The sequence below is a fragment of the Eriocheir sinensis genome, chromosome 29 (genome assembly GCF_024679095.1).
Source record: "Eriocheir sinensis breed Jianghai 21 chromosome 29, ASM2467909v1, whole genome shotgun sequence".
In the NCBI taxonomy this organism is placed as follows: domain Eukaryota; kingdom Metazoa; phylum Arthropoda; class Malacostraca; order Decapoda; family Varunidae; genus Eriocheir; species Eriocheir sinensis.
Genome location: NC_066537.1, coordinates 6062268 through 6074404, shown reverse-complemented (window position 1 = coordinate 6074404; position 12137 = coordinate 6062268). Strand labels below are relative to the sequence as shown.

Below are 12137 nucleotides of genomic sequence, written 5' to 3'. Positions count from 1 at the left end.
CTCTTAAACACACAACATTGACGGAAGGGCAAATGAAGCACAATGTAGGTTTTTTGGATTTTTATAGATTTTACAAGTGCCGTCAACAGTTTTTTTAAGGTTAGCACAAAGAGAGAGACAACCTTAGCCCTTCCCTTCCCCCTTCCTTTTCCCTTGAGAAGAAAATACACTGAGAGAAAGGAGAGAGGGTAGTTAGTTCAATAAGTCCATAGTGCTTACTCTCCTCTTTCATCCCCTCACTCCCTTACCCTCAATCTCTTCCCTCACTTCCCCAACAAAGAGAGACACCTTAGCCATTTCCTTTCCCCTTGAGAAGAAAACACACTGAAGGAAGAGGGAGAGAAAGGAGGTAGTTAGTTCAATAGGTCCACAGTGCTTACTCTCCCCTCCTTCATCCCCTCACTCCTTTCCCCTCAATCTCTTCCCTCACTTCCCCAACATGACTCAGTATCCTAACCTTCACTTCCCTGGAGAAACGAATGAAAAGGGAGAGCTGGAAGGGGGTAGTTTGTGCTTTTTCCTTGATACATTCCCTCATTCCCCTTTCCCATCTCTCCCCTCACTCTCACTCTTCCCCTCACTTCCCCAGCACCTGACTAACGGCCTGCCACTCCTCCTGGGACAGTGCCTTCAGGTTGGTGCCCAGTGTCGGGTCCTTGTGTTCGAGATCATTGAGTTTGTTGACCTTGCTTCTTAGCCCGTTACGAAGGTTGTTGATCTCAGTGTCAAGGTGTTTCTGTTCTGTGGGGGAGAGAGAGGGAGTTTGAGGGAAAGAGAGGGAGGGAGGGAGGGAGGTAATAAATGTGTGTGTGAGAGAGAAAGAGAGAGAGGGAGGGAATATGTACGTGTCAGAGAGAGAAAGAGAGAGAGAGAGGAGGAAAGAGTGAGTGTGTAATTGAGAAGAATTGAGAAGGGGAAGTGTGAGAGAGAGAGAGAGAGAGAGAGGGAATAAGTGTCAGAGGGAGAGAAAGAGAGGAGGAAAGTGTGTGAGAGAGAGAGAGGGAGAAAGAGAAACATTTAAAAGACTTGTCACCAATTTTTTAAGGCTACAGACATTAATTTGGTAGCTATATGACAGATTCTTAGGTTTTTAGGCAAAGGGTAGGAGAGAGAGATCCACCCCTCATCCATTTATTATTCAACCTTCTTCATCCACCTTACATTCTTCCTCACCCACCCATCTCATCCACCTGTAGATCCTTCTCATCCACTGTCATCCACCAAAAAAACTTCCTCTTCCCACCCTCATCCACCTTATACTTCCTTCCTCACCCACCTCTCATCCACCAAACAATCTTCCTCATCCACCTACTGTAAGACCCTTCCTTATCCACCTATATACCCAACTTCCTCATCCACTTTACACCCTTCTTCATCCACTTTTTACCCTTCATCTACCTCTAATCCACCTACCCTTCTCAATGCTCTCCTTGACAAACCCACGAGGCATCCGCAAGAACATGTTTCCCACGCATATCCACATCCGCGCCTCATCCGGCTTGCCCTCATCCGCCATCCGCCTCAGAGCCTCCCGGTTGGTGTTGCGTCGCCGGTCGAGGGTGATGACTTCCTGGCGGTCACTCATCACCTCCTCCGCCGCCTCCTCCACCTCCTCCATGTACTGTTGCATCACCTCGGGACTCTTGGCCATGGTAGTGGTGACAGGTGGTGGTGGTGGTGGTGGTGATGCTGGAATGGTAGTGATGGTGGTGGTGGTGATGATGGTGCTATTATTTTTGTGGTGGTACTGTGATAGGGTGTTTTTCTTATTTAGTAGTAGTAATAGTAGTAGTAGTAGTAGTAGTAGTAGTAGGTGTCAGTAATAGTAGTAGTAGTAGTAGTAGGTATTTTTTGTTCTAAAGATGTGTTTTTTTTTTTTGTTTTTTGTTTTTTTGTTTTTTGTTTTTTTGTTTTTTTGCCAGTTATCTTTTTTGGGTTCCTTTCTGTTGTGGCTCTGTAGGGAATGCAGTATTAATGGTTATGGCTATGGTGGGAGTAATAAGATGTTTCTCTTTCGCACCTTTAATTTTTCCGTTCATACTGTATTCTTCTCTATTTTAGGAGCATAACACAGCAGACATTCTTTTACTATTATTATTTCATACACATATCCCTATCTATTCACAGAGACAGGAACAGAAAAATAACATATCATGATGTTTAACACTAACTCTTTATTAATAAGCTAGTTTATACTCAGTTAATTACACACATAATTTTATAACATCAGCAGAGCAGTTATTATTTTTTGTATAATGTGCAATTTACTTTATACCTAAGTTTATGAATACATAGTTAATGATGATTTTCAGGTGACAAATAAATAGAAAAATGAGAGAAAGAGAGAGAGGGAGGAAAAGCATTAATAATTACATTCATTTTGCATCCTCTGTAACCTCACCTCCTCCTCGTGCTCTCTCTCCTTCCCAAATTAATGAATATATGGTTAATAATGATTCCTAGATGACAGGGATAAATGATAGAGAGAGAAAGAGAAGGAGAGAACATGGGGCAGTGGTTAGTGGGCTTTTTTCATTATTTTATTTTTTTTCCCTTGAGTTGCTTCCTTTGATGTAAAAAGAAAATCAATAATCAGGTTCATTTAGCATCCTCCGTAACCTCACCTCCTCCTCCTGCTCCCTCTCCTTCCTCCTCCTCATCTCCCTCTTACTCAGTGTCGTCGCCCTCTCCACCCTCGCATCCCCCTCCTTACCCCTCTTAACAGCCGTCACATCCCCTGGACCAAAGTGCGTCACCCTAGCCTTCGCTTTTGCCTCCCCTTCGGCCCCTAACCCTTCTCTGTCCCTCTTCAGTACAGTCTTAACAGGGAACTTCTGCCCCTGTTTCTCCGAGCCCAAGCCGCCCTCCGTGTCCCAGCCCTGCCCCACGAGAAGCTGGTATCCGCGGTTGGTCGGTGGGATGCCGTAATGTGTGCGAACGGGTCCTGAGTCTGCCTTAAACTGGTGCACGATGGATGCCTTGTGTTTCGTGCTCTCCCGTTTCTTAACCGTGACCTCGCAAGTGTCGCAGAAATATTCCTCGTCTTCTACAGTTTCCGACGACGTCCCTTCGGCGTTTCGCTCTCTCTCGTCCACTATTTCCGGTATCTTGCGTTTATTTGCCTTTACGAGCATCTCCGTCACCCTCCTATGGCCCTTAATGGTTGCCAGGTAGAGTGCGGTGTTTCCCTTCCCATCCCTAAACCCAGTTCGTGCCTTGCGGTCCAGTAGCATCCGCACGACATCCACCGCCCCAGCACAGGCCGCCACCATCAGAAGTGTCCATCCATATACATCCTTTGTGTTGACGCTCATGCCTTGGTCGAGCATTGCAGTTAAGTTGGTGACGTCGTTGTTCTCGGCGAAGCGTAAGGCCGTGTGGATGTCGTGGGGTGTGGGGGTGTATGTGGGTGTGTGGGTGTTGGGTGGTGATTTCTGTGTGTCTGTATGGGTGTCTGTGCATCCTTTTCTCTGTCTGTTTGTTGGAGAGTGTCTGTGTCTTTCTCTCTGCCTGTTATTATCTGTGTTTATGTTTGTTTCTCCTTCTCTGTATCTGTTTGTTTCCTCCTGTTTGTCCCTATCTTTGTTTCTGCCTCTTTCTGTGTGTCTGTCTGTGTTTCTGTGGCTTTCACTATCCCTATCTGTGTCACTATCTTCCTCTGTTTCACTATCTCTCTGTGTGTCTGTATCTCTGTCTCTCTGCCTGTCTGTCTGTCTGGTAAGTCTCTCATAAAAATTCCTCGTTTCCTCTCCATCCAGTGTTGATGTGAAGGGGTGTTCCTCTCTCCCTTCCTCCTCCCTCACGCCTCTCCCCCCCAGCACGCTCTCACTCCCTCTCACAAACACCTTCCATTTTAGGTAAGGTGCGACTGAAGGGTGATAAGGAATGTGGTCGGAGGAGTTCTCTCTTTCATATCTTCTTTCCTCTTCCTCATGTCCTTCTTCCTCCCTTTCTCGTTCTCCTCTCACTCGAATTTCTTTTCCTTTTCTGTGGTCATTGAATATTTCTCTTTCATATCTTCCTTCTTTCAGTCTTCCTTGTTCATTCTCCCTTTCTTTTCCTCCTCTTTCTTTTCCTTCTCTTCTTCTCTGTCTTCTGTCTCCTCTTCCTCTTCTCTCTCTTTCTATTCCTTCTTCACTTCTCTGTTTTCTTACCCACTGCAAATCTTCTTCCTCTTCATGTCTTCGCTCACCCTCCTCCTCTTCATTTCCTCTCCATTTCTTCTTCCTCTTCTTCGTCACTTCTCTCTGGTCCATTCTGCAAGTTGATGGGGTGGTGTGAGGAGACAGTCATTCTAAGTTGCCGAGCTTATAGTAGTTTCTCTTCTACGATTTTTCATTTTTCACGTAATATTTATTTGCGGGGAGAGGGGGAGGGAGTAGGAGTCATTCAGATTTATTTTGCAGTGTAGGAAGCAGCTCAAGGGGAAAAAAAAAGAAGAATGAGAAAAAAAGCCTACCAATCACCACCCCTATAGAAAGGTGTTTAGAGGAGTGGCCAAAAGAGAGGTCAACGTCATTAGAGGTTATATATTACTTTTACTAGTGTCATTATTATCATCAGCATTATGGTCTTTCGGCACATTTTCTCACATTTAATAAACATTTGAATGCCTAATTGTGTTCCTGGGTCGTGAAGTAATATATTTTTTACCCCATCACAGGCTAAGGTGACGGAGATGAGCTCGACGCAGTGCGCAGCTAGAGTACATGACACTAACATTACCTTAAGCTCTACTCTATATTAACCCAGCATTTTAAGGTAAAGTAAGGCATCTTCTTCGTACCTGAGTTAAAGGGGAAGGGAGGAGGCTGGTGAAAGTTGGTTGGATGTGGTTATTAATCGCTGGTCGCTGTGGTTGTTATTGTGGTGGAAGGTTTTGACAGTCTAGTAGTCCCTCCTCGCCTTGGAATTGGTCCCAGGCGTGATGTAATGCCTCCGTTGGTCTGAGCGAACGTTGGGGCAGACAGGACACAGGAGGACAAGGCAGGAGGAACGTTTGTTTACATCAGGGATACGGACCTAAAATCTATTGGCTATCGAGGACATTTTCTGTAGTTTATCCTTTTATTCCTTATTTCTAGTCAGTATATACATCTCTCTTTCTTTCTGTCTATATCTCTGTATTATGATCTCTATCTGTCTATCTGTATCAGTATCTATCTGTCTATCTATACCAATAGCTCAGAGGGTCAACCTATATTTTTTTATCTATCTACTTATCTATTTATCTATCTATCTATCTATCTATCTTTCCCCAGTGTTTCTTTAATTACATCAAGAATATCATGTCAGCGTACTTATATCAGTCTATTTATCATCTCATTCATCTTATTAATTTTTCTTGTTACTGTACTCTCTGTAATGGTGAACTGTCATTGCAGTGAACTCCTATATATAGCTATAGTAATTAGCCTACCCTACAACTGACATGTTTAGGAAGAAGAATATTACAATTGCATATATGGCATTATTAGAACCTGAGGAAGCTATTTGTATATTTGTTTCGATTCTGACTGCTCGGTTTTGATGGTTTTACTGTATATGTGGCACTGAATATAGAGTTAAATGAAGGCTAGATATAGATAAATAGATAGATGGATAGATAGACGGATATAGAGAAGTAAAATGAATAGAGAGTTAATTAGGACGTCGATCCATCCATTGCCCTTATCCAATATCTGCAGGAGAATCAATATAGGCCTACTATGCGCTGATCACTGCCGCTATAATAAGTTATTGGCCATATAAGAGAAGAATTAAGTCATGCTCATTGGGAGTGGAAAGGTTGGGCTCTCTCCGTCACCCCAGCCCCGTTGTTGGGCCTCCACTTGAAGGATTGGGCATCTCTCTACCCGCCGTCTGGGTGGTTGCGCGGCATGCACGAAATACCCCCCCAAAAAAGTCATGCTCGCTACAGTTCTTGATTCTACCGACATATTTAGAAGTTGTCAATGGGGGTATTAGTACGTTGGGGTGCTCGTCGCCTTTCCCTCCCTATCATAGAGCTCTATCAAACATATTAATCTGCTACACATGCTTGACAAAAATAAAAGTTCTTGAAAGTTATACCAACAACACAACACAAAAAAAAAACTTCCTAACAAAACTATATATACTTAACTTCACCAAAAAAATCAATCAACCATGCAGTCAATCAGCCTATATATCTACTAATCAACCTTGCAACCAATCATTTATTCAACCAATCAGTCAGGTAGTTGTGTGTGTGTGTGTGTGTGTGTGTGTGTGTCATCGCTAAGGAGACATCAATCTTACCTCACAAGTCTTTCTTTTTCGAAAGTATTTACTAAACTGAACGGTGCGTACAGATTGGCGGCGAACATACCCATTAGTTACTTCCCAAGGGCGCCGCCTACGTGCCCCCCACCCGCCACACACCTCCAAGGGCACCACCTGCTCCCGGAGGCCAAACCTGTTCCGGGGGCACCGCCTCATCCCAAGGCCTCCACGCCCTCCCAGGGACGCGGCCTCTAGATTCCTACATGCTCGTTCCTTGCTCCATGGCTTTTGTCGAGGGTATAATATATGTAGGATGACTATCTCAATTGAGACATTCTGTGGATAATCAATTGTTTTAAGAGTAAAGGCAGTGCATGGAACAAAATATAAGCTCTATTGCAAATGAAGTGCCACATGCACTGTTTTCTCATGTTATAATTCACTGATTGTTGCAACTCAGAATTCCATGAAATTTCATGCCATCCTGGTGAGTAATGTCGCCTCGCCGTGATCGAGGCATGTAAAATTTTGTGAAGACGTTATTCACTACATTTATGAAGGTAATCTTAACAGTTATGTCGACGTGAATTCCCTCCGTTGTCTTCGTACAAGAACTTTAACAATCAAACTAATGGCATATAATACATGTAGATCTTATATATATATATATACATATATATATATATATATATATATATATATATATATATATATATATATATATATATATATATATATATATATATATATATATATATATATATATATATATATATATATATATATATATATATATATATATATATATATATATATATATATATATATATATATATATATATATATATATATATATATATATATATATATATATATATATATATATATATATATATATATATATATATATATATATATATATATATATATATATATATATATATATATATATATATATATATATATATATATATATATTGTGTTGCAAATCGAATATAAGCTATTTGTTTGATAAGTATTCTGAGTTTGTCTTTGGCTGTTGACCCCTGGGTGGCCGGGTGTCAAGGTTGGGCCGGGGCGCGGCGTGGCAGGGCGGCGTGGTGGCCGTGCCGTGTATCCAGGTGGGCCGTGACGTCACCGCCCCGTGGGTAGGAGTATTTACACCCTTTCAGAAGCCTGCCCGGAAAGCTGCGTGTTCCAATGATGCCGGGGCACTTATAACCCCTTATAAACCTTCATTAGACCCAAAATCTTGAGCAAAAAAGCAACCAAAAAAGTTAATATCAAGATAGCAATTTACTAACAAGGGAGAGATAGGTTGAAATACACAAATAAATAAGTAAATAGGTGTGGGAGAGGTGAGCTGCGTGCGCACATCCAGCAGGCAACCAATCAGCGGGTGGCTCGGGGGGCCGGGCAGCCAATCACCGCTCAGCTCGACCTCCGGGGCAGCCAATCAGCGCGCAGGTCCTTCCACTGTGAGGTTTGCGCGCCAAAATACAAGCGCCATGTTGATCTAATCCCGGAGTGGTGACGCGCGGCCTCTCTGACTTTATATTGGATTTTTAGTGGTGATTGCGGGAGACAGTGCGCCTAAACTAGCATGCTCGCGGCTGCCATGAGCGGGAAGCCTCCGAGCCGGGAATAATGTCTCAGAACGCCGCCCAGAGGTGAGAAAAGGGAGATAAGGAGAGCACGGGCCTGGGAGGTGAGGGAGATCAGCTGGGAAGGGAGGGAGACGGAATGGCTGGGCTCCGTCACGCATCTTTTTCTCCCTTTCTCGGCTATTTTCTCCCTTTTTCCATTGTTTATTTGTGTTTTTAGGTTCTCTGTGTTTATGTGCTTGCTGTTATTGTATGTTGGTTGACTATAACAGGGTCTGAAGAAGGGAGATCAGGTTAGGTATGCTCCCTTTCCTTATCCTCCCTTTCTTGGCTGTTTTCTTCCTTTTTTGATGTTTTATTTGTGTTTTTAGGTTCTCTGTGTTCTTGTGCTTGCTGTTATTGTATGTTGGTTGAGTAAAACAGGGTGTGAAGAAGGGAGATTAGGTTAGGTATGCTCCCTTTCCTTATCCTCCCTTTCCAGGATGTTTTCTCCCTATTTCGATGTTTTATTTGTGTTTTTGGGTTCTATGTGTTCTTGTGCTTGCTGTTATTGAATGTTGGTTGACTGTAACAGGGTGGAAATAAGGGAGATTAGGTTAGGTATGCTCCCTTTCCTTAGTCTCCCTTTCTCGAGTATTAACTCCCTTTTTCTATCGTTTATTTGTGTTTTTAGGTCCTACGTGATCTTGTGCTTGCTGTCACTATATATAGGGTGACAAACAGGCTGGGAAGATGGGAGATTAAGTTAGCAAGCCTCCCTTACCTTATTCTCCCTCATGGGGCATTTTCATCCTTATTCCATGGTTATATATATTTTTTAGATGGTGTTTGTTCTGGTCCTTGCTGTTATTGTTTGTGGGTTAAGTAGGATCTGTTAGGAAGGGAGATTAGGTTAGGTGGTCTCCCTTTCCTTAGTCTCCCTCACCCGGCTCTTTTTCTCCCTTATTTCATGGTGTATTTGTGTTTTTAGATGCTGTGTGGTCATGTGGTTATTGATTTTGTTAGTGGTGTGTGTGTGTGTGTGTGTGTGTGTGTGTGTTACCTTGTGGCTTGTCAAACTTGCTATCGTCATTCTTTCCCTTGTATTTCGTAAGCTTAATTTTTTTTCACTTTCCTTATTGTTTTTTTTTGTCCGTTTTCAATTTCCTTGCTATTGTTTTGTCTACTAACTTCTTATTTATTTATTTACTTATTTTGAGAGTAAAGTTAAAAAGTGGCCCATGTGTTTCTTTGTTTGTCCTTGTTTTTCTATCCTTTCCTCGTTCCTCTATTTGTCTTTTTTGCTGTATTTTCTTCTTTACCACTTACATTATCTCATTTCTTTTTTATTATTCTCATCCACGAACTTATCTATAGGTGGGAAGATAAAAAGTTGACTGTGTTTCTTTCTATACGTTTTCTGTCATTTTCTCGTTCTTCTAATGTTCTTTTTTCCTATATTTACTTTTTTTTAAACTCAGGACACCTTTTTCCTTATCGTTATCTATCCACGAACTTATTTTTGAGAGAGGAAGATAAAAAAAGTTGACCATGTGTTCCTTTCTCTACGTTTTTTATCTTTTATTCGTTCTTTTAATGTTCTTTTTTCCTATATTTACTTTTTTTAAACTCAGGACACCTTTTTCCTTATCGTTATCTATCCACGAACTTATTTTTGAGAGAGGAAGATAAAAAGTTGACCATGTGATCCTTTCTCTACGTTTTCTGTCATTTTCTCGTTCTTCTAATGTTCTTTTTTCCTATATTTACTTTTTTTAAACTCAGGACACCTTTTTCCTTATCGTTATCTATCCACGAACTTATTTTTGAGAGAGGAAGATAAAAAAAATTACCCATGTGTTCCTTTTTCACATTTTCCATACTTTCCCTATCCCTCTAGTTCTCTTTTTCCTGCAGTCATTTCCTTCATCATTATATCGTGTTGTTTTTCCACCTTATATCACCTCTTTCTTAATCATTCTCTACTTCATGAACTTGTGTGTTAGAAAGTTTAAAGTGTCAGATGAATTCCTGAAGTTTTCCCTGGTCTGACATTTTCCTCGTGTGCATAGCTAGATTTCTGCGTATACTTACCTTTATATATATCAACTGTATCTTGGTAGCCATCATCTTTATCACGAACTAGTGTGAGAGAGGAGAATGCAGTAGAACGCGACAAATGATAACAATGATAATACCTCCCTTTGTCTTGTAATTTCATAGATGGATCAGTTTACATTCCCTTATAAATTAACCACCACGTGTAGCCTAATAGGAGCACAAGTATTCTCTCTATAGTGCCATTGAGAGAAGAGAGTGAGTAAGAACGAGATAACAGTGATAATGATAATGGACCTTCCCTTGTTTTAGATATTTCATAGATTCATTAGTTTCCCTTATAAATATTCACCACCATGTGTGAGTATAGGTATTATTTTATCTTTCTATCATCTTACATTTATTTACTCAGCCCATAAAGGAGTGAACAAGCCCTGGTGACTAATAGCTTGCCTGATAAGAACGTGTGATAAGGATGTTTTACTCTCTAGCCTAGCAATGCCTTAGTCCCTCAGGAAACACCTTATACTCACACCTTTTATAAGTATATGTATTATTTTCTTCCCTTTCTCTTCTTTCTATTCTTCTCCCTCTTCTCGTCTTCTTGTCCCTCAGTTTTTCTTCTTTACGAACGTTTTCTTTCTCCCTTTTCTCTTCTCCTTCTTTATTCTCTTATCTTTCTCTCCATCTTCTTCCACCTCTCCCTCCACTTCTCTCTCTCTCCCTTTCTTCTACCTTACATTCTTTTTCTCTCCACCTTTCTTCTCTTCCTCCATCCTCTATCATCTTACATGCATTTACTCAGCCCATAAGGGAGTGAATAAGCCTCAATGACAAATAACTTCCTGATAAGAGTGTCTGCTAAGGATGTCTTTCTTACTTAGCCTAGTAATGTCTTAATCCCTCAACAAACACCTTATACTCTCACCTTTTATAAGTATATGTATTATTTTATCCCTCTAGCGTCTCACATTCATTTACTCAGCACATAAAGGAGTGAATAAGCCTCAGTGACTAATGGCTTCCTGATAACAGCTTGTGATAAGGGTTGTCTTTACTTCCTAGCCTATTCCCATTCATTATGATCTCGTCTCTTTCCCTTCCCGTTCTTCTATACTTTCTTATTTACTTCCCTTCTTTTTCCCTTTCTTTCCTTCCCCTTTTTCTCTTTTCTGCTTCCTTTCTTTTCTCCCTCTCTCTCGTCTCTTCATTTCCCCTCTTCCTCCATTTTTATCATCCATCTCTTCCTCTTCTGTCCCTTCCTCTCTTCATTCTTCTCTTCCTCTCACGTTTTCTCTTTCCCTCTTCTCTTCTTCTGTCTCCTCTTTTTTTCCTTTTCCCTCATTCTCTTTTCATAGTAGAGGGTAAATTTGTTCTTTTGCCTTTTAGAGAATTGGAAGCTAAAAATAATTAAATAGATGCAGAGGCTAATAATAATAATGATAATGTGATTTCTTATATTAGGCACGGAGTCACATTTCTTATTAGCTTTTTTTTTTTCATGGTTTTATTTCTCTATTTATTTACTTATTTGTTCGTCTTTTATTTGCGATTCTTAATTCTTTACCTTTTCCTTAACTGCACTTCCCTTTCCATCCTTCCTTTTCCTCCTATTAATTTTCCTTCCATCCTCTTTTATCTACCTTTTCTTTCCCTTCCCTTTCACTTTTCAGCTCTTGCCTTTTCCTCCCTTTTCTTTATTTACATTCTTCCTGTTTACCCTGTTATTATTTTTCTTTTTGTTTTAGTTATTGTCTGTCTGTCCACGTGTTCGTTGCTATGTATCTTATTTATCTTTATTTTTTATTATTATTTTCTTCCCTGGTCACGTTTCTCATCCATCAAGCTTGTGCAGAGGTCACGTGTTTTTTCTTCTTTTTTTCTTTGTGCATATGTCAGCCACGTGCTCTCTCTCTCTCTCTCTCTCTCTCTCTCTCTCTCTCTCTCTCTCTCTCTCTCTCTGTCACGCTGGAGTCATTGCAATTCGTTGAACGGATGTATTAGCAAAAAGTTATTTATATTCATTGGTCTTTGTGGTATAGCTGTCTTTGTCTTATGTATCTTTCTTCCTTTCTTTAATTATTTTTTTTCTTTTTCTTGTCATGTTTTCCCTTTCTTCCTTTTTCTTTATTATTTTTCTAATGCTAACTACTACTACTATTACTACTATCACTATCTTAATCCCAAATTCATAGGTAAATAAATGCATCTACATATGTATAAACTAATGCACAAATACGTGACTAAAATAGA

At 40.6% G+C, this 12137-nt stretch overlaps 3 protein-coding genes across 4 annotated transcripts in view; 1 reads left to right on the top strand and 2 right to left on the bottom strand.

The window, feature by feature from the left end:
* Nucleotides 1-45: 45 nt before the first annotated feature.
* Nucleotides 46-1651, bottom strand: LOC127004897 (p53 and DNA damage-regulated protein 1-like). Its single transcript, XM_050873110.1, has 2 exons — nucleotides 1414-1651; nucleotides 46-741 (listed from the first exon to the last, which is right to left on the bottom strand). The coding sequence occupies exons 1-2, from the start codon at nucleotides 1649-1651 to the stop codon at nucleotides 578-580; spliced, it is 402 nt and encodes a 133-aa protein (XP_050729067.1). The 3' UTR covers nucleotides 46-577.
* Nucleotides 1652-2154: 503 nt separating this feature from the next.
* LOC127004895 (uncharacterized protein DDB_G0283697-like) lies at nucleotides 2155-4935 on the bottom strand. Its single transcript, XM_050873108.1, has 2 exons — nucleotides 4787-4935; nucleotides 2155-4257 (listed from the first exon to the last, which is right to left on the bottom strand). Exon 2 carries the CDS (start codon nucleotides 4254-4256, stop codon nucleotides 2586-2588), a length of 1671 nt encoding a protein of 556 aa, XP_050729065.1. The 5' UTR covers nucleotide 4257; nucleotides 4787-4935; the 3' UTR covers nucleotides 2155-2585.
* A 2806-nt stretch (nucleotides 4936-7741) lies between these two features.
* Nucleotides 7742-12137, top strand: part of LOC127004889 (myb-related protein A-like) — a 37261-nt gene continuing 32865 nt past the window's right edge. For both annotated transcript variants that reach the window (XM_050873098.1, XM_050873097.1), the window contains exon 1: nucleotides 7742-7913. In XM_050873098.1, the coding sequence (XP_050729055.1) occupies nucleotides 7891-7913 (23 nt within the window). In that variant the 5' untranslated portion in view covers nucleotides 7742-7890. The remainder of the gene's footprint in view (nucleotides 7914-12137) is intronic.